At 45.4% G+C, this 22707-nt stretch overlaps 1 protein-coding gene across 2 annotated transcripts in view; it reads left to right on the top strand.

Annotated features, from left to right (window-relative positions):
* The window catches only part of gng12b (guanine nucleotide binding protein (G protein), gamma 12b), a 97362-nt gene extending 77561 nt beyond the window's left edge, over nt 1–19801 (top strand). For both annotated transcript variants that reach the window (XM_065009140.1, XM_029648548.2), the window contains exons 2-4: nt 9955–9998; nt 10103–10211; nt 17019–19801. In XM_065009140.1, coding sequence (XP_064865212.1) covers nt 10119–10211; nt 17019–17144 — 219 coding nt within the window. In that variant the 5' untranslated portion in view covers nt 9955–9998; nt 10103–10118 and the 3' untranslated portion in view covers nt 17145–19801. The remainder of the gene's footprint in view (nt 1–9954; nt 9999–10102; nt 10212–17018) is intronic.
* The last annotated feature ends 2906 nt before the right edge of the window (nt 19802–22707 follow it).

The raw sequence follows: 22707 nt of genomic DNA on the forward strand, positions 1-22707 counted from the left end.
CTCTCCTCAGCCCTCCCTCCTCAGCCCTCCTCTCCTCAGCCCTCCCTCCTCAGCCCTCCCCTCCTCAGCGCTCCTCAGCCCTCCTCTCCTCAGCCCTCCCCTCCTCAGCCCTCCCCTCCTCAGCCCTCCTCCTCAGCCCTCCCTCCTCAGCCCCCCCTCTTCAGCCCCTTCCTAGAACCTGCCACACACAAAGATGAGCTCTCATCCCTTCCTCAACCCTCCCCTCCTCAGCCCCCCCCGTCAGCCCTCCCCACCTCAGCTCTTCCCTCCTCAGCGCTCCTCAGCCCTCCCCTCCTCAGCCCTCCCCTCCTCAGCCCTCCCCTCTTCAGCATACCTCAGCCCTCCCCTCCTCAGCCCTCCTCTCCTCAGCCCTCCCTCCTCAGCCCTCCCCTCTTCAGCATACCTCAGCCCTCCCCTCCTCAGCCCCCCCTCCTCAGCCCTCCCCTCTTCAGCATACCTCAGCCCTCCCTCCTCAGCCCTCCTCTCCTCAGCCCCCACCCGTCAGCCCTCCCTTCTTCAGCTCTCCTCAGACCTCCCCTCCTCAGCCCTCCCCACCTCAGCGCTCCTCAGCCCCCCTCCTCAGCCCTCCTCTCTTCAGCTCTCCTCAGACCTCCCCTCCTCAGCCCTCCCCACCTCAGCGCTCCTCAGCCCCCCTCCTCAGCCCTCCCTTCTTCAGCTCTCCTCACTCCTCCCCTGCACAGCCCTCCCTCCTCAGCCCTCCACCCTCCTCAGCCCTACCCTTGTCAGCCCTCCTCCTCAGCGCTCCCCTTGTCAGCCCTCCTCTCGTCAGCCCTCCCCTCCTCAGCCCTCCCCTCCTCAGCCCTCCCCACCTCAGCACTCCCCTTGTCAGCCCTCCCCTCCTCAGCGCTCCCCTCCTCAGCCTCCCCTCTCATCAGCCCTCCCCTCCTCAGCCCTCCCCACCTCAGCCCTCCCCACCTCAGCCCTCCCCCTCCTCTGCCCGCCCCTCGTCAGCCCCCCTCCTCAGCGCTCCCCTTGTCAGCCCTCCTCTCGTCAGCCCTCCCCTCCTCAGCCCTCCCCACCTCAGCCCTCCCCACCTCAGCCCTCCCCTCCTCTGCCCGCCCCTCGTCAGCCCCCTCCTCAGCACTCCTCAGCCCCCTCTTCAGCCCCTTCCTAGAACCTGCCACACACAAAGATGAGCGCTCATCCCTTCCGCAGCCCTCCCCTCCTCAGCCCCCACGCCTCCTCAGTCCCCCCCAGCTCCTCTCCCTCCTCAGTCCTCCCCTCAGCGATCAGCCCTCCCCTCCTCAGCCCTCCCACCTCGTCACCCCTCCTCAGCCCTCCCCTCTTCAGCGATCCTCACTCCTCCCCCCTCAGCCCTCAGCGCTCCTCAGCCCCCCCCCAGCCTCAGTCCTCCCCCACCGTCAGCCCCCTCCTCAGCCCCTCCCCACCTCAGCCCTCCCCCCTCTTCAGCGATCCTCCACTCCTCCCCACCTCAGCCCTCCCCTCCTTAGCGCTCCTCAGCCCCCCCTCCTCAGCGCTCCTCAGCCCTCCCCACCTCAGCCCTCCCAACCTCAGCCCTCCCCACCTCAGCCCTCCCCACCTCATTCCTTCCCTCCTCAGCGCTCCTCAGTCCCCCCCCCCAGCCCTCCCCTCATCTGCCCTCCCCTCCTCAGCCCTCCCCACCTCAGCTCTTCCCCACCTCAGCACTCCTCAGCCCCCCCCTCTTCAGCCCCTTCCTAGAGCCTGCCACACACAAAGATGAGCTCTCATCCCTTCCTCAACCATCCCCTCCTCAGCCCCCCACCTCAGCACTCCTCAGCCCCCTCTTCAGCCCCTTCCTAGAGCCTGCCACACACAAAGATGAGCTCTCATCCCTTCCTCACCCCCTCCTCAGCCCTCCCCACCTCAGCTCTTACCTCCTCAGCCCTCCCCTCGTCACCCCCCGTTCAGCGCTCCTCAGCCCTCCCCACCTCAGCTCTTCCCTCCTCAGCCCTCCCCTCGTCACCCCCCCCGTTCAGCGCTCCTCAGCCCTCCCCAACTCAGCCCTTCCCTCCTCAACACTGGCTCAACCCTCACACTTTTATCTCTCTAAAGCCGACGCCAGAACACGATAGGGGCAGGTTAACAAAAGGATGAGAGACAGTCAAATGCTTCCATGCAAGTGGTGTCATTTGGCTGTGATGGATACAATAGATAAGGCATAGCTCTGAGGCTTGAGATGTGCCAGAGCAGACAGGGTTGACTAAAAGTTCATGATCTGATCTGTAATGCTCAACTATGCCAAGAGGGTATCACTCGCTCTGCAAGCCAAGCAGCAGTCAACCTCTCTGAGCTGAGTCTTTGTTTTCAGGTCATCCTGCATGATGACAGCTAGAATGTTTACAGGTGTTTATGAATTGTAGCTGTTCGGAAAGTATGTCGAATGACATTTAAGCAAGTTAGCAACATAGAGGGACACATGAAAATGAATGTCCCTCACCACCACCCTTACCAGCCTGTGAGCTTTTCCATTGCTGGGTAGCAAAGAGAGAGAGAGAACCTGTTTAATTTGCTTAGCTGTCCTGATTGTTCTAAAGTAAGATAAAAAGCCTCTAATGGACCTGGAGAGAGTGTTCCGTGCGAGGCTCTTTTCATTACGCTGCTTCAAGGTAAATGGACTGCAAGCAACAGATTTAGTTTGCATGACACCCCTCCGCCCTTTATCCTCCTCTCTGTGTGTGTGTGTGTGTGTGTGTGTGTGTGTGTGTGTGTGTGTGTGTGTGTGTGTGTGTGTGTGTGTGTGTGTGTGTGTGTGTGTGTGTGTGTGTGTGTGTGTGTGTGTGTGTGTGTGTGTGTGCGCGCACGCACTGTGTATTAATAGAACCAGATGGTGGAGCGTTTCATTGATGTGGCATCTGGTCATACACACTGTGCCAGACAGATTCTCCCTTTGACTACTCTCCAGACAGACACTCTCTCCTTCTCTCTCTCACATGTCAACCTGTTGCCTGCTGAAAGAATAGTGTGCATAGATGATCTCATATTTACTGCTAGGCTACACAGTTTTGTGAAGACACTGATAATGATCGAATGAAAAACAAATATGTTGAATTAAGATAAAATACACAGTATGCTTCCTGAAAGGAAATGATGCGCGTCAATGTCAATGTGTAAACAGACCTGGGATCTTGACTTTTGCTCTTTTGCTTGTTGTCCATCTATGGACTGGCTTACGGCGGTATTATATGAAGAATAAATACACTTCAAAGCAAGACTTAATCCATGGATGTTGTTCACCTTCCCTGTCACTGCAGGGTGTACATGTGCTGGAAGCCATAGATGGACTGCCGCTGTGTCTTAGGAAATGTTACATCAACGACATCTTACTCACAAAGCTTTGGTCACTTTCTGACTGATTGGGAATCTGTCTGTTGTGTTGTGTGGGACAGGCCACACACAGCACGACTCTGAAAGTGTGACTCTTGGTGAGATACACTGCAGAAACTGAAAGACAAGATAACCTGATTGCCTTCACATCAAAGCCCAGGTGGGAAGGAAGAGACGGAGGAAAGGGTGAGAAAAGAGTCTGTGTGACATTATTGTTCTGGGTATAACCTCAGCCGACCACCTAATTCGCTACTTCCCTTCACAGAGCTCTGTGGAAGAACATATATCCCCTGTATATAGCCTCGCTACTGTTATTTTATTGTTGCTCTTTAATTATTTTGTATTTATTTTTTAGTAAATACTTTCTTAACACTTATTTTTCGTAAAACTGCATTGTTGGTGACTCAGTGGCTAAGAACCCTTCTATCCGGTTGAGTAGATTGTAAATAAAACACCTTGTTGTCTCCCTAATGGCACCCCACTATTCCCCATTATTCTGTCTGAACAACAAACTGCACAGTAAATCTGTCATCGTCATTAGAATCACTTAGAATCGATGTGGCACCTCTTACGGTCAATACTCAAACCTGCTTGACTGTCATTCCTGTTGTGTTGCATCTACAGTTCCTCAGAATTCTGAAATGTTCTTGAAATGTCTGCAGATGTGTTCCTTTCATAGCACACAGCAAATTGGCCAGTGTTAACTAGTGTAGATCTTTCACTTTCTAGTGTTGATTCAATAGTCAAATGAACACTAAAGAGTTCAATTAACATTCAGTGGCATGAAATAACCCCACTCTTGGTGTTGATAACCAGAGTTGAAACAAAACCACACCCATCTTTATTATATTTCCCAGCATGCTCCATTGCAGGTTGATTATTAGAATTATTTGTTTCAATATCTATGTTTTTATTCATCTTATGTTACTCCAATATAAACATACATTTTTCGAAACTAATCCAATCTGTTAGTAGTTGGACTTGCATCCGTTACTGAAATGGTTATTCCAGTTTAAATACTTCAGTTTAGATGTAGTATCATCTTAGTCTTCCCAACCCTGGCAGTCATTATGAATCCAGGTTGCTGGTGATTTTTTCTCTCTCAAAATGTTGGATATCCCCTCTCTGGCTAGATTCCAATATGAGTTACACATCACTTTGCAAGCCAGCATACTGTGACTTGCAAGGCATGATGTGGCCTGTAAAACCATGCGTTTCAGGCCACTGTATTAGGCTAAAACTAGGCCATCAAAATAAGACCTATATTGATTGTAATATGCATTGTATTGTCTTAAAGAATTTAACTTGAATTATTAATGATAACATATTCACTTAGGATCTCACTTGGCAAAGGCCACAGGACTGAAAATGAATGAATGCAACCACCATGTCTGTCAGTAGCAAACAGTCTTAGGTGGTACTGGTAACTAAAATATTCACTCGAATGGTACCCTGGGAAATATGCAAATAAGGAACAATACTTTATTTTCATAAAATAAGGTGTTGAGTGTGTGTGGTTCTTCGAAGAACCATCCCATTTAAGGTTCGTCTGAGTGTACTATGTTTGTTTTTCTATGGGTGGAGCTTTTACACTAGATCAGAGAGCCTGTGTCTTTTCCCTGCATGGCTGACTAGCTGCCTGCTCTGTCTCCCAGTCCCAGATAGCATCAGGCTGTCTGAGATTAGTACCCATGAGGGTGCAGTTCAACTTTCTTTTTCTTTTTTTACTCCCGGACCCTATTTTTGGTCCCTCCATTTTGCACATCACCCACTGTCAGTCCGGCAGTGTCAAGCATCTAGTCGCACTGATAACACGTCTGTATTGTTCCTGAGCCTTGAGAGCTCATTGTACTATCATTGGAGTATCAGGTTTCAGATAAATTTTTAGGCCCAGGCGTAAGGCCAAGCCATCTTGTTGCTAGGCAGTTTAGTAGTGTGGAGGATAGATAAAGGACCTGCTTATTCTCTCATGGCCATTAGCCTACCAGTTAGGGACTGATTTTCCCATTGGCCTACCAGTTAGGGACTGATTTTCCCATTGGCCTACCAGTTAGGGACTGATTTTCCCATTAGCCTACCAGTTAGGGACTGATTTTCCCATTGGCCTACCAGTTAGGGACTGATTTTCCCATTGGCCTACCAGTTAGGGACTGATTTTCCCATTGGCCTACCAGTTAGGGACTGATTTTCCCATTAGCCTACCAGTTAGGGACTGATTTTCCCATTGGCCTACCAGTTAGGGACTGATTTTCCCATTGGCCTACCAGTTAGGGACTGATTTTCCCATTAGCCTACCAGTTAGGGACTGATTTTCCCATTGGCCTACCAGTTAGGGACTGATTTTCCCATTAGCCTACCAGTTAGGGACTGATTTTCCCATTAGCCTACCAGTTAGGGACTGATTTTCCCATTGGCCTACCAGTTAGGGACTGATTTTCCCATTGGCCTACCAGTTAGGGACTGGCGGTTAGGGACTGTGTAATGATATGAGATTTGTTCTCACAGCTCAGCCCAGTCTCTCTTCTTACAATTATCCCTCAATCCCTGAATATAGCCAGTGTCTATTTCACCCAGTGTATTAGCAATACAGTCATTGATAATATCAGTCATTGATAGTTTCACCAAAGTAGGTCTTAGGTCTCTCAACCGTTGATGTGGTTTATCTGTGTCATAATGTCTATAGAGAAGCAGGTAGTGTCATAATTATAGTTACACACCACAGGTCAGAGCTCGTCGTTAGTTTGACCTCTCAGAAACCTGCTTCTTCTGGTGTAGTGACAACCCACTTGTGTACACACCAGAGCCACACTACAGCAGCCACATTACAGCCACATGAAAGCAGTGCCTCAGTGGTCTCAGAGCAGTATATGAATAGTATCAATGATGCAGTGTGCTGTAGTAGATGGCATTACTAAAGACTCCAATCTGTGGTCCAGAGAGGTGGCTGGGTAGCAGGATGGGATGCTAGCTATGGCATTCCTACAGACAATCCCTGACCCTTGGCTGCCTTTCCTGGACGAGAGAGCAAAGCAGGGAGGTGGTCCTATTGGCTGGCTAATATTTGTAAAGTGAGAATCTGTGAATCCCTAGACTTAGTCCCTCCAGCGCTTCCGACAGGGGTCGCCCAACTGTGGCTTTTTCCTGCCCAGGAACAGAGAGTTATTTCAGGGTACATCAGAGGCCTGGGAAGAACCTCAGTGAATCAGGACTTATGTCCCAAATGACACCCTATTTTCTATATACGGTGCACCTCTTTTGACCAAGCCCCATAGGGCTCTAGTCAATACGGAATAGGGCCCTGGTCAAAAGCAGTTTACTATATAGGGAATAGGGTGCCGTTTGGGAAACAATCAGGCTGTTCCTAGAGGAAAGCCAATCAGCGCGGCTGGTGTCAAACTTACTTTTACTTTTTACTCCTGAAGCATTAGCAAGACCATGGACAACAGCTTTCAGCTTGTGTCAAAGCCACAGGGAAATGCCACTGCCAGCCCAGACGTGTATGTGTGGTCTGGTGGTGGTGGGCACCTCTGCTGCCAGCTTTGCCATGCCAAGTGGGCCTCTTACAGTATCCTGGTGGACCATGTCCTTAGGTGGTCTGACCAGGTGTGGAGGGACTATCCGGTATAAATCCTATGAACCCCTGGTTGTGGCCACCTAAAAACAGATGCACAATGAAACCCAGCTGCGTCACAGAATGACTCTAAACTGCATTCCAAATGGCACCCTAGTCCCTATTTAGTGCACTACGTTTGACCAAGGGCCATAGGGTTCTGGTTAAAAGTAGTGCACTACATAGGGTGCCATTTTAGGCACTCACTAATACTGCACATACTAATACTCTTATGTACTTTCTTTAAGTAGATATAAGACATGATTATATTTGAAGCCTCTACAGTTCCTTTTAGTCTGACTTTCTTATTGCCTACAGCATTAACCTGATCCATACATCTAGCCTCCTTTACTATGACATCACTGAGAGGTCAGACAAAACAAAGGTCAAGACAAAGTAGCACCAACTGAACACACTTCATTGAGTTGACTAGACAAAAGCTAGTTGTTAGTGTTGCACACAGTGGAACTCAGCCCAAGCACCTCCTCTTTATGGTCCAAGCCCTAGCTGCTAGCCTCACGTTCAGTCTAGTGCAGACGTTAGTTAGACACTGGGTTAGTAGCCCTTGTCTGATCCAGCCCTCCGATTATGGCCTTCTTCCTGTGTTCACTCTATCATCGTCTGGTCAGTGTAGTGGTCTGGCTGTGTTTTAAAACCCACTGTTGCGCAAATAACAGAGATATGCACATTAAACCACTCCTGTGTCTAGCCAAGCCAAGCACACAAAAGGCACTGAGGCAGACATGAGGTTGAAGGGCTCTTGAAGTGTCTCAGAGCATTGAAAGATGTATTCATTCAAGGAAAGCTGCGGTGTGGAAGAGGATGAAGTGTCTTTGATTATTTCAAGATCCTCACGTGAAGGAAAGAGTGTTGAAACTGTGGTTGAGAAGTGTTTATTTGTCAGGATACTTTGTTTCTATTCCTATACTTACTCCTTGTGGTACTAAATCTTTATGTTCCTGTCTGTTTGGGTGACTAATCACCTCTGCAGCTCTCTCCTCTTCCGCCCGCCTCTATTTTTAAAACCGGAACATATTTAATAATTTATACTTCAGAGGGGAATTAAACTGGCTGTCTGGCTGGGGATACATCTTCCTGTGAATGGAGGAGGGAGGAAGGGAAAGGAAGGGAAGGAGGAGAGGAAAGGAGTGGGTTGGTAGGGTGATTAGAGAGATGTATGCTTCCGATGGAGGTCTCTCCATCCAGTTTGTACTCAGCTGAACTGTGGCTGGCTGCAGATTACTTTATTCCATTTCAGCTTCCTTCCGTGCATCCTCCTCCTCCATAAACCTCTCAGCCATTGTAATAGAAGTGTGATCACATATTGATGACCTCAATACAAAGGTTATTGTCGATGCTTCTCAAATGACCTGCATGGTGTGTGCGCGGGGCGTGCCAGAGTGTGTGTGTGCGTGGACGCAGTCAGTCTGGATCCATAGGTTCCAAGGTGAGAGTGAAACCTGGCAGACTGGTCGCTCTTCTTTAAACAGTCCCAGCACCCGGGCAGTCTCTTTCTTACTACATACTGTACAGACCCACTACAGCCCTGTCCTCTCAGGCAATTTCTTTATTGATATGGACCATGATATGATATGTTGTCATGTTGTCATGATACCATAATTTTTACTTTGATACCGATACCAGGTTTAGTATCATAATACTCGATACAGTCACGATACTCGATTCCAAAATGATACTACAACAAAAAAAGAAGGCATATTAGCCAAAGTCACCGAATAGCACTTGATCCAGACAGATAAACTCAGCTTTTGGTCTGTTCAATCATTGGGCATCTTGAGTTCAATATTATTACATTTTAACATTTGTATGTGTTTTTTGAGACAACCATGGATGCATTAATGAATCAATTATACAATCAATTTGTTTTCACCAATCTAACAACAAAACATAATGGTATTCATTTATTTAATAGGTAAATATATTGATAAACTGAGTAAATCAAGATGTAGCATAGGTCTTTTCACAATACAAGTGAATGCATATTATTCAATAGGAGTGTGTGCATGCATTGAGTTATTGAGCTTGTTTTAGCTGATTTCATGGAGCTACAGATGACAAACAATCCCTTCCATTTAGGACTTATTTCAATGGCAACTGCTAGAACATATTATTTGATTGTACTGATCAACAACATTGATCACCGTGTGCTAGCTAGCAAGCTATTACACAGTGTTGCTAACTAATAAGCTAGCTAGTTATCTAACACAGGGTGTCGCCCCTGCCTCCCACATACCTGAGTAGCTAGCAGGAGGCGGGGAGACTGGTAGACAGTATCCTTTGCCCTTGCATGTCGGGCACTGTTTTTCCGCAGTTAACGAAGTTAACGCAGTTAACGAATGTGAGTGCAGGTGTTCGGCAGGCGAGAGCGAAGGACACTGTCTACCGGTGTTGCCCCTACCTCCCGCTAGCTAGTAAGGAGGACGCCAGTACATAGCAGACATGCTAGCTAGCAAGGAGGACTCCGGTACATAGGAGGCGGGGGCGATAATGCTTGTATTTTCCTTTTGACCCACATTAAAAAGTGTCACACAAGCATGAAGATGTCATGATCGAGGGGGGACATTTATGCAGGAACCAACGGGATGCTTGAGGGGGGATGTTTATGAAGGAACCAATGGGATGCTCATCTATGCCAGTGATTGTGCGTTAGCTTGTTTGTAGGTTGTTGGTTGAGTAGTAAATTGCAGATTAACCTCCGACTTTCACGTTTGGAAAGTTACTCTGGAGAGGAAGGACAGTAAGAGTAACAGCTGCGTCTAGCCACGGCGTGTTTGTATGTTCTGTTCGGCAGCTTGTCAAAGTCCTGTTCCTGGCACTTAACCATCTTGGGTTATTCTCCAACACATCATCTGCTGTACAAAGTCGTAAGACGTGCCTGCTGATGTAGCTGGGATACCTTATGAGACTGTTATCCAGGAACTGTCTGTTCTGCTGCCCTATAGGGATGTTGAAATGATGATTTAATGATGGTTTGTGCTTTTCTTTCGTTTTTCCAGATAAGCCACACAGAAAAATTGCCACTACTCCAGAATTGTGGAAGGTATATCCAATATTCATTTATTTATTAATTCATGAATTTATTGTCAGTCATTCTTTTCCATAGTGTTATACAGTACTGAGTCCAGTATGTGTGTTTCAACACAGGTGTGTGGAGACCATCATGTCGTCAAAGATGCAGAGTTCCAATAACACAGCCCATGCCAGGAGGACAGTCCAGCAGCTGAGAATAGAGGCCAGCATTGAGAGGATTAAGGTACGCTTCTCAAACATAACCCATAATTACCTAAATAGACTGTACGTATATATTACATTTTTCATCCTGCAAGAACTGCCTTCGCGGACCTTCTTTAACAATTCCACAACGAATACCTAATACATACAAATCTAAATAAAGGAATGGAATAAGAATATGTAAATATATGGATGAGCAATGTCAGAGCGGCATAGTCTAAGATGCAATAGATAGTATAGATTACAGTATAGATTACAGTATAAACACTACCGTTCAAAAGTTTGGGGTCACTTAGAAAGTTCCTTGTTTTTGAAAAAAAGAAAAGTACATTAAAATAACAGAAGATTTATCAGAAATACAGTGTAGACATTGTTAATGTTGTAAATGACTATTGTAGCTGGAAACGGCAGATTTGATGGAATATCTACATAGGCGTACAGAGGACCATTATCAGCAACCATCACTCCTGTGTTCCAACGGCACGTTGTGTTAGCTAATCAAAGTTTATCATTTTAGAAGGCTACAGACAAGTCCTCAACTGGCAGCTTCATTAAAAACTACCTGCAAAACACCAGTCTCAACACCAACAGTGAAGAGGCGACTCTGGGATGCTGGCCTTATTTTGTCCATTAAATGTGTGCTTTGCTTTCAAAAACAAGGACATTTAAGTGACCCCAAACTTTTGAACAGTAGTATACATACGAGATGAGTAATGTGAGATGTAAACATTATTAAAAAGTGGCATTATTAAAGTGACTAGTGTTCTGTTTATTAAAGTGGCCAATGATTTTAATTCTGTATGTAGGCAGCAGCCTCTGTTCTAGTAATGGCTGTTTAACAGTCTTGATGGTCTTGAGATAGAAGCTGTTTTCAGTCTCTCTGTACTGACCTCGCCTTCTGGATGGTACCGGGGTGAACAGGCAGGGGCTCGGGTGGTTGTTGTCCTTGATCTTTTTGGCCTTCCTGTGACATCAGGTGCTGTAGGTGTCCTGGAGGACAGGTACTTTGCCCCCGGTAATGCATTTTCCAGACCCCAACACCCTCTCGAGAGCCCTGCGGTGATACAGCCCGACATGATGCTCTCAATTGTGCATCTGTAAAAGTTTGAGAGTTTTAGGTAGAGGTCGACCGATTAGGATTTTTCAACGCCGATACCGATTATTGGAGGACCAAAAAAAGCCGATACCAATTAATCGGCCGATTAAAAAAAAAATGTATTTGTAATAATGACAATTACAACAATACTGAATGAACACTTATTTTAACTTAATATAATACATCAATAAAATCAATTTAGCCTCAAATAAATAAACATGTTCAATTTGGTTTAAATAATGCAAAAAACAGTGTGAGAAGAAAGTAAAAGTGCAATTTGTGCCATGTAAGAAAGCTAACGTTTAAGTTCCTTACTCAGAACATGAGAATATATTAAAGCTGGTGGTTCCATGAGTCTTCAATATTCCCAGGTAAGAAGTTTTAGGTTGTAGTTATTATAGGAACTATAGGACTATTTCTCTCTATACGATTTGTATTTCATATACCTTTGACTATTGGATGTTCTTATAAGCACTTTAGTATTGCCAGTGTAATAGTATAGCTTCTGCCCCTCTCCTTGCTCCTACCTGGTCTCGAACCAAGAACACATCGACAACAGCCACCCTCAAAGCATCGTTACCCATGCAGAGCAAGGGGAACAACTACTCCAAGTCTCAGAGCGAGTGACGTTTGAAACGCTATTAGCGCGCACCCAGCTAACTAGCTAGCCATTTCACATCGGTTACATCAGCCTAATCTCGGGAGTTGATAGGCTTGAAGTCAAACAGCGCAATGCTTTATGCACAACGAAGAGCTGCTGGCAAAACGCACAAAAGGGCTGTTTGAATGAATACTTACGAGCCTGCTGGTGCCTACCATCGCTCAGTCAGACTGCTCTATCAAATCCTAGACTTAATTATAACACACAGAAATACGAGCCTTAGGTCATTAATATGGTCGAATCCGGAAACTCTCGAAAACAAGACGTTTATTCTTTCAGTGAAATACGGAACCTTTCCATCTTTTATCTAACGGGTGGCATCCATAAGTCTAGATATTCCTGTTACATTGAACAACCGTCAATGTTATGTCATAATTACGTAGAATTCTGACAAATTAGTTCGCAACGAGCCAGGCGGCCCAAACTGTTGCGTATACCCTGACTGCGTGCAATGAACGCAAGAGAAGTGACACAATTTCACCTGGTTAATATTGCCTGCTAACCTGGATTCCTTTTAGCTAAATATGCAGGTTTAAAAAGATATACTTCTGTGTATTGATTTTAAGAAAGGCATTGATGTTTGTGGTTAGGTACAGTCGTGCAACGATTGTGCTTTTTTCGCAAATACACTTTTGTTCAATCATCCCCCGTTTGGCAAAGTTGGCTGTCTTTGTTAGGAAGAAATAGTCTTCACACAGTTCGCAACGAGCCAGGCGGCCCAAACTGTTGCATATACCCGGACTCTGTTGCAAGAGAAGTGACACAATTTCCCTAGTTGAAAGAAATTCATGTTAGCAGGCAATATTAACTAAATATGCAGGTTTAAAAATATATACTTGTGTATTGATTTTAAGAAAGGCATTGATGTTTATGGTAAGGTACACGTTGGAACAACGACAGTCCTTTTTTGCGAATGCGCACCGCTTGATTAAATGCAACGCAGGACACGCTAGATAAACTAGTAGTAGTGATTATGATTGATTGTTTTTTAAGATAAGTTTAATGCTGGCTAGCAACTTACCTTGGCTTCTTACTGCATTCGCATAACAGGCAGGCTCCTCGTGGAGTGCAATTGTCACGATCGTCGTATTGAGTAGACCAAAGCGCAGCGTGGTGTGAATGCATGATTTAATGAAAAGATGGAAAAAAACACGAAGTACACTAAAACAAACAAGACAAACGTGACTGCTAAAGAAACACTGTGCTAACAAGCAACATAACAGACAATAACCCACGAAATACCCAAAGATGGCTGCCTAAATATGGTTCCCAATCAGAGACAACGATAAACACCTGCCTCGAATTGAGAACCAATCTAGGCAACCATATATATATATATATAAACACCTAGATGGTAAACAACCTCAAACCTACAAAACCCCTAGACAGTACAAAAAAAACAACATACATCACCCATGTTACACCCTGACGTAACCAAAACAATAAAGAAAACAAAGAATACTAAAGGTCAGGGCCATACATGCCCCCCAAAGATGTGGACTCCCTGCCGCACACCTAAACCTATATGGGAGGGTATGGGTGGGCATGACTCCGAGGTGGCGGTTCTGGCTCAGGATGTGGACCCCGCTCCATTTCTGACTCGTCACACTTAGTTAATGTCTCTGGAGCGGGAACCCTCACCGCCGACCACGGATTAGAGGACGCCACTGGACTGATGGTCGAGTCTGGTGTGAGTGGCGGATCCGGACTGGAGGGAGACTCTGGCGGACCGGACTGGTAGGTTCCGGACTGCGACCCGTCGTGGTAGGTTCCGGACTGCGGCCCGTCGCCGGACGCTCTGAACTGGGTACTGTTGCCGGACGCTCTGGACTGGGTACTGTTGCCGGACGCTCTGGACTGGCGAGGCGCACTGTAAGCCTGGTACATGGTGCCGGTACTGGTGGTACTGGGCCGAGGACACGCACCTCAGGGCGAGTGCGGGGAGGAGGAACAGGGCGTACAGGGCTCTGGAGACGCACAGGAAGCCTGGTGCGTGGTGTTGGCACTGGTGGTACTGGGCTGGGTACACGCACCTCAGGGCGAGTGTGGGGAGCAGGCACAGGACGTACTGGGCTGTGGAGGCGTACTGGAGGTCTGGAGTGTAAAGCTGACACAACCCGTCCTGGCTGGATGCTCATTCTCGCCAATGCGAGGAACTGGAATATAGCGCACCTGGCTAGAAATGCGCACTGGAGACACCATGCGCATCTCTGCATAACACGGTGCCTGACCAGTTACACGCTCCCCGCGGTACGCACGAGGAGTTGGCTCAGGTCTCCTACCTAACTTAGCAAATGTCCTCGTGTGCCCCCCTCACAAAAATGTCTTGGGGCTGCCTCTTGGGCTGTGGTTCCTCCATTCTCCTGTATCCCTCCTCGCACTGTTCCAAAGAATCTCATGCAGGCTCTGGCAGTGATCGACCAAGCTCAATCCCCTTCAACCCGTCCTTCTCCCGGGTCCATTTCTCCATTAAGCGCTGTTCCTCCCAATCACGCTGCTTGGTACTTTTATGGTGGGTTATTCTGTCACGATCGTCATATTGAGTAGACCAAAGCGCAGCGTGGTGTGAATGCATGATTTAAAGAAAAGACGGAAAAACACGACGTACACTAAAACAAACTAACTAACTAACTAACTAACAAGACGACCGTGACTGCTAACGAACCACTGCTAACAAGCAACATAACATAGACAATAACCCACAAAATACCCAAAGAGGATGGCTGCCTAAATATGGCTACCAATCAGAGACAACGATAAACACCTGCCTCTAATTGATAACCAATCTAGGCAACCATAGACATATATAAACACCTAGATAGTAAACAACCCCATAAAACTACAAAACCCCTAGACAGTACAAAAAAATCATACATCACCCATGTCACACCCTGACCTAACCAAAACAATAAAGAAAATAAAGAATACTAAGGTCAGGGCGTGACAGCAATGTAAGGCAGGTGGTTAGAGCGTTGGACTAGTTAACCATAAGGTTGCAAGATTGAATCCCCGAGCTGACAAGGTAAACATCTGTCGTTCTGCCCCTGAACAAGGCAGTTAACCCACCGTTCCTAGGCCGTCATTGAAAATAAGAATGTGTTCTTAACTGACTTGCCTAGTTAAATAAAGGTGTAAAAAAAAATCGGTGTCCAAAAATACAGATTTCCGATTGTTATGAAAACTTGAAATTGGCCCTAATTAATCAGCCATTCCGATTAATCGGTCGACCTCTAGTTTTAGGTGACAAGCCACATTTCTTCAGCCTCCTGAGGTTGAAGAGGCACTGTTGTGCCTTCTTCACCTCACTGTCTATGTGGGTGGACCATTTCAGTTTGTCAGTGATATGTACCCAGAGGAACTTAAAACTTTCCACGTTATCCACTGCTGTCCTGTCGATGTGGATAGGGGGGTGCTCTCTCTGCTGTTTCCTGGAGTCCACGATCATCTCCTTTGTTTTGTTGACATTGAGTGAGAGGTTATTTTCTTGACACACTCCGAGAGCCGTGACCTCCTCCCTGTAGGCTGTCTCGTAGTTGTTGGTAATCAAGCATACTACTGTTGTGTCGTCTGCAAACTTGATGATTGAGTTGGAGGCGTGCATGGCCACGTAGTCATGGGTGAACAGGGAGTACAGGGCTGAGCACGCACCCTTGTGGGGCTCCAGTGTTGAGAATCAGCGAAGTGGAGATGTTGTTTCCTACCTTCACCACCTGGGGGTGGCCCGTCAGGCAGTCCAGAACCCAATTGCACAGGGTGGGGTTGAGACCCAGGGCCTCAAGCTTAATGATGAGCTTGGAGGGTACTATGGTGTTGAATGCTGAGCTATAGTCAATGAGCAGCATTCTTACATAGGAATTCTTCTTGTCCATGTGGGATAGGGAAATGTGCAGTGGGATGGCGATTGCATCGTCTGTGGACCTATTGGGGTGGTAAGCAAATTGAAGTGGGTGTAAGGTGATAGGTAAGGTGGAGGTAATATGATCCTTGACTAGTCTCTCAAAGCACTTCATGATGACAGAAGTAGTAAATTAGTTCAGTTATCTTTGCATTCTTGCATTCTTGGGTACAGGAACAATGGTTGCCATCTTGAAGCATGTGGGGACAGCAGACTGGGATAGGGAGAGATTGAATATGTCTGTAAACACACCAGCCAGCTGGTCTGCGCATGCTCTGAGGACGCGGCTAGAGATGCCATCTGGGCCGGCAGCCTTGCGAGGGTTAACACATTTAAATGTCTTACTCACGTTGGCCACGGAGAAGGAGAGCCCACAGTCCTTGGTAGCGGGCCGCGTTGGTGGCACTGTATTTTCCTCAAAGTGGGCAAAGAAAGTGTTTAGTTTATCTGGAAGCAAGACATCGGTGTCCGTGATGTGGCTGGTTTTCCTTTTGTAGTCCGTGATTGTCTGTAGACTCTGCCACATACGTCTCGTGTCTGAGCCATTGAATTGCAACTCCACTTCGTCTCTATGCTGACATTTTGCTTGTTGGATTGCTTTGCGGAGGGAATGACTACTCTGTATTCTGCCATTTTCCCAGTCACCTTGCAATGGTTAAATGCGGTGGTACGCACTTTCAGTTTTGCGCGAATGCTGCCCTCTATCCACGTTTTCTGGTTAAGGTAGGTTTTAATAGTCACAGTAGGTACAATGTCTTCTATACATTTCCTTATAAACTCACTCACCGAATGAGCGTATACGTCTATATTATTCTCCGAGGCTACCCGGAACATATCCCAGTCCACATGATCAAAACAATCTTGAAGCATGGATTCTGATTGGTCAGACCAGCTTTGAATAGTCCTTAGCACGGGTACTTCTTGTTTGATTTTCGGTCTATAGGAAGGGATTGAGCAAAATAGAGTTGTGTTCAGATTTAGATTGCTTCATAATAAGTAGTAAGCAAGTGTATATTTCCACTACATAATGTGTTGAGGATCGATTTAGGGTAGTCAGTCTTTACCAAGGATGTGCATCTCTCAGGGACACAAACTACATTCCTTGGTGAGCCACCTCACTGTTTCTTTGTGTACATCTGAGGCCGATAGTAACCTGTTGTATGATTCTCTCCCGTAGGTGTCCAAGGCCTCAGCAGACCTGATGCACTATTGTGGAGAACATGCTAAATACGACCCTCTACTCATGGGCATCCCAGCCTCTGAAAACCCCTTCAAAGACAAGAAGCCGTGCACTATATTATAGTAGCGGGACAGCTGAAATCTCGTTGCTTTTTTATTGTATATTATTTTATAGAGAGAAATATGACATTAATACCGGTACACTATTTGCCTTAAGGCCAGCCCAGCCCCACTCCCCCTATTATCCTTGTGCTTTCGGTTGATTCCCAAATGTTATCCTAGGGCCCATTGTGCACTATATAGGGCATAGGGTGTCGTTTTTGGACTCTTATAAACAAGTGCCATTTTGGGTAGGATCAGAATCATTGGTGTGCTCTCTCTTTATCAGATACAACTAAGACCAAATAGCACCATGAGACAAAATGTAACAGGTCATTGGTGACCCAGAAACAATGTTTTAGTTTAGTTCAATCAGTTATGAATGAATGAAAGCTCATTCTGAGGCTCCTCTCTACAGAGACTGGTGTTCTTTCAGATTGTTATCTCATGTTATGCAGACTAAATACTTGGTTTGAACTAGGGGTTCCCAACTCTGTAATGTTCACATCAGCCAGAGCATAAAATAATGCCAATGGCCCTGAAGTATAAAGCATTGCACTTGCACCACACTATAGTTAAACCTTTCAGCTCCTGATTGCGTCAACCGTCCCCACACAGTAGCTTCTTTGGGAAACAATCAGTCCAGTTTGTATATTACTGATAAGCCTGTAATAACCCCATTATGTAAATCACCCAGTCCCATGACACAGGAGGACTCTAAAACCAGTGCTGACGGGCTGGTAAGCTATGCTGTGTCCCAAATGGTGCCCTATTCCCTATAGAGTGAACCACTTTTGATCAGAGCCCTATGGACCCTGGTTAAAATGTGTGCTCTAAAGGGAAAAGGGTGCCATTTGGGACTCAGCCTGTGAATGTCCCGTCACAACAGGAGAGGGTGCCTGTCGTTTTGTAAGGGAAAGCGTATGACTTGCAGAAATAGCCTCACAAACTGGCAGGTTTAACCAGCATTGTTTTGTTTCTGCAAAGATGTCAGAGATCGTTTCATTTTCAGGTGGGGGTAGATTCGAACTATCCCACTTCTATGTCTTTTGTGATGAAAGAATGACTCTTTAAACTTTAAAGACTAATGTTTATCTCTTGTGAATTTGCCATGCCTTTGCCTTAGAAACCAAACTTTGTGACTTTGCATAGTTGTCTTACTTGTATGTGGTACAGTAGATAGGTAATGTAGCAGCAATATGAAGTGTTGCAGATACCATTTAACCTTTTACATTATTTTACTATGCCTTACATTGATGTAAAAGTTGTTGTTCCATAATGATGTCTCTATTTGGCTGAAGGAGAAGAAGTTAAGATCACAATCACGTCTATCCAATGTACAGATGTAGGATCGTAATTTGATCACCCTGTTGTTGCAGGACATTTCCTGCACAGCAAACTTGCAGTGTATTTGAGGTTTTAAAAAGGGTTCTAAAGTTTGTCATTTCCACTTTAAAATGTCAGATTGGATTTGCCCTAACTAAAAATGTATCAAAAATGTCCATGAACTATAATCCACATAATGGTTCACATTTCCTGTTGCTGCAGGATTATTTTCCTGCTGTGAAAAACTGTTATTAAGACGCTACATCTGTACCAGCACCAGAGGAAACTGGGTGCTAATCTGTTTGTGCTATCGTGCCAACTCCTTAACACATTGTAGTGGCAAACAAAGATAAAAACTGTCTTGACAAGGACATCAATGGAGTAAGCAAGAGCACAGACAGATCTGGTACTAAGCTAGAAATGTAAAGGTTTTCTGATTTGTATTTTATTGCCAGTGCTTTTAAAGTGATTCACTGTAATAACTTTGTATTGATAGATGTACGACTTCTACTCTGACAGGGATTCTGTGATCCATCGTGAAATTTGTGACAACTGTTATTATGATCTCTTCTTGAGTGTGAACATTCCATGTTTACAACAGCTGCTCCATTGTCTTCTTTTCAACTCTCTGAATGGTCATGCGTTGAATAATCATTGTTATTGTGTGTTTGGGAGAATGTCTTTTTTTTGTCTGTGCACGTGACTTTCAAAGGCAACTCGGAGACCATGGTCGTGTTCATTAGGGCGGACAATAGCAAAACCGAAAACGAAAACAATTAGACAAGTTCAGGTACATACCTGGTTCGCTTCGTTTTCTACCAAATGAACATGACCCAGCTTAACCAGCCAGGGCCTTAGTATTAAAGTAGTCTCGTTTCGACATTTCACCACTACTTTTTAGCCACACTCTTCAAACAACACTATACTAATACTGCGAACAACTGAACCAATACATCCCCAGTGGATGCAGGGAGCACATCTTTGAAGTGCTTGTCGCTATTCATCTGTCAGTATCATTATTGGCAATACAATAAGTTGCTCTTATACCAGTGGGTTAAAGCCTATAATTACTATAGACTGCTATATGTAGAGACAGATGGCAGCACCAACTGAAATGTCCCCTCATAGTAAGCTATTTGCCTCCATATTCTGTGTAATCTTGGCAACCTACAATCGAAAATCTCATGTCAAATACTATTTACATTAAGTAGTCTGTCCACAAGAGATTATATTCGGTGTGGCTTTGAAAGCTCGCTTAAAGTTGTGGGTTCCTGTATGATGTGTTTCTGCACTTGCTTCTTCTCACTGTTATGTCACTGCATATACATTTACAATAAAAAGACAATGCTATTTTGATGCATGTGTTGCATTGATTTTTGCCAACTTAATAATTCATGTTGCAAATGGATTTTACAGTTTTAAAGAAAAACGTGTTTATTTTTCTCTGTGACACATACTGGATGCTACTTTGGTCTCTAGTACGTACTGTCTATGTGGATATATTTCCTATTTCAAGTGATTACAATTTTATTCCCACTTTTGCCTTCTTAAATTTAGTAGATCTTAATGAATTTATTTTCATACACAATTTGAATGGTTTAGTAGTGATTTGTAAATGCATCTGGCACAATAAAAAGTGTGTAGAAAATAATACTTGTTTTTCAATGATTATCAGATACATTTGAACAAGTGGAGAGGATAGATTGTTGAATTGTCACAACCACTAATAAACTAGCTAGTGCCACGTCAGTGAGTCACCTGGCTGTAAACATTCCTATTTTGCTCTGATTTCTGCCATATTTTGTCCTACTGTCTGCCCCAATGTCCAGGCAGGTCTGGTTGTTATGTGACGATCCCTCTGCTTCAGTGGCCTTTCTCTCTCTCTGTCTCTGTCTGTCAGTCTCTCTTTCTCTCTCTCAGGGTCTGATGTTACAGGCAAAAACCAGGTAAGGCCATATATGTTGGCTCACATTGATGTATTGGCCACTCTCCCCTCTGATATTAGATGGCACTGGGCTTTGTGGAGATTCTTTCCTCTATTCTCACTCACTCCAGGTCAAATCAGCATAGCATTCTACTGCTTAGAGTTGATCTGATGACTGGAGATGTGGGCTCACACCCATGTCTCTCACGCAAAGACAGCTATGGTGACTTGCCCTGAAACATACAATGATGTGAAAGAAATGTGTGGTTATTGCCCCCGGAAAGGTTGGGAAAGCTAAATTACAACAATGTATCATTGAATGCTCCGTTGTGGTATTAAGATGCCACAGGAGTACAGCCACATTGCAGGTCATCATGCTGACGTGACATTAGGTGGTTTGTGGTTAACAGCCTGCACTGCTTGTGTTGCCTTCTAATTTGTAACACTATAATTACTATCAGTGCGTCACTGTGAGTGTGATTGCCTCACCTCCATTCATAGGGTCTATTTATAGCCATGATGAAATCAGTGGTCAGTAGGACCCCCACTGTGAGGGTGATTGCCTCACCTCCATTCATAGGGTCTATTTATAGCCATGATGAAATCAGTGGTCAGTAGGACCCCCACTGTGAGTGTGATTGCCTCACCTCCATTCATAAGGTCTATTTATAGCCATGATGAAATCAGTGGTCAGTAGGACCCCCACTGTGAGTGTGATTGCCTCACATCCATTCATAGGGTCTATTTATAGCCATGATGAAATCAGTGGTCAGTAGGACCCCCACTGTGAGTGTGATTGCCTCACCTCCATTCATAGGGTCTATTTATAGCCATGATGAAATCAGTGGTCAGTAGGACCCCACTGTGAGGGTGATTGCCTCACCTCCATTCATAGGGTCTATTTATAGCCATGATGAAATCAGTGGTCAGTAGGACCCCCACTGTGAGTGTGATTGCCTCACCTCCATTCATAGGGTCTATTTATAGCCATGATGAAATCAGTGGTCAGTAGGACCCCCACTGTGAGGGTGATTGCCTCACCTCCATTCATAGGGTCTATTTATAGCCATGATGAAATCAGTGGTCAGTAGGACCCCCACTGTGAGTGTGATTGCCTCACCTCCATTCATAGGGTCTATTTATAGCCATGATGAAATCAGTGGTCAGTAGGACCCCCACTGTGAGGGTGATTGCCTCACCTCCATTCATAGGGTCTATTTATAGCCATGATGAAATCAGTGGTCAGTAGGACCCCCACTGTGAGTGTGATTGCCTCACCTCCATTCATAAGGTCTATTTATAGCCATGATGAAATCAGTGGTCAGTAGGACCCCCACTGTGAGTGTGATTGCCTCACCTCCATTCATAAGGTCTATTTATAGCCATGATGAAATCAGTGGTCAGTAGGACCCCCACTGTGAGGGTGTGAATGGGCCTGGACTCAGTCACACACATTGTTTCATCAGCTGCTCTTTGAGGGCTTTGTCCCCCTGCTTTGCTCTGCTGCACACACACACAATCACTTCTGGTGTCCCCTGAGTGTGCTGGTTAGTAATATATATTTTCTTTCCTCTCTGGCTAATTTTGTCCCTGCCAGGTGTGTTTGAACAGAGGGTGTTTCTGTGTTCGAACAGAGGGCCTCGGTGACAGCAATGGTTGTCATGGTGATCACACAAATACCCTGATGCTGCTCATCACACAAGGAAACTATATGTATGTGGAAATTCTCCTTCTCACTCCTGTGTGACACTTTTAATAAAAAAAATGTTGATGTGAATGCAGGGTGTGGAACTGTTGTTACATGGACTTTGCGTCCTTGGGTGTAAATAACCAACACTGTAGTGTTCACCATTGGTGTCAATGGAGTGATGTATTGTTGAGACATGGTGTATGTTACGTACTAAATACACGCAAAACTAAGTACTAGCTTTTTGCACCCGGTTAAACAGTGCACCCTTCTTTATTCAGCTGAATATGAAAGATCACTTGAAAGTGTTGCATTCCATTCCCCTGAACTGAGGCTTGCAGTTAACACCTACAGCTGAGAAGAAAAACACTACCTACGAGAAATGACATAAGATGCTGCAGCTGGAATTGTGCTGAATTATCTAGTGACCTCAGTGAATTATCTAGTGACCTCAGTGAATTATCTAGTGACCTCATTGAATTATCTAGTGACCTCAGTGAATTATCTAGTGACCTCAGTGAATTATCTAGTGACCTCAGTGAATTATCTAGCGACCTCGGTGAATTATCTAGTCACCTCAGTGAATTATCTAGTGACCTCAGTGAATTATCTAGTGACCTCAGTGAATTATCTAGTGACCTCAGTGAATTG

Source organism: Oncorhynchus nerka, linkage group LG24 (genome assembly GCF_034236695.1).
Source record: "Oncorhynchus nerka isolate Pitt River linkage group LG24, Oner_Uvic_2.0, whole genome shotgun sequence".
In the NCBI taxonomy this organism is placed as follows: domain Eukaryota; kingdom Metazoa; phylum Chordata; class Actinopteri; order Salmoniformes; family Salmonidae; genus Oncorhynchus; species Oncorhynchus nerka.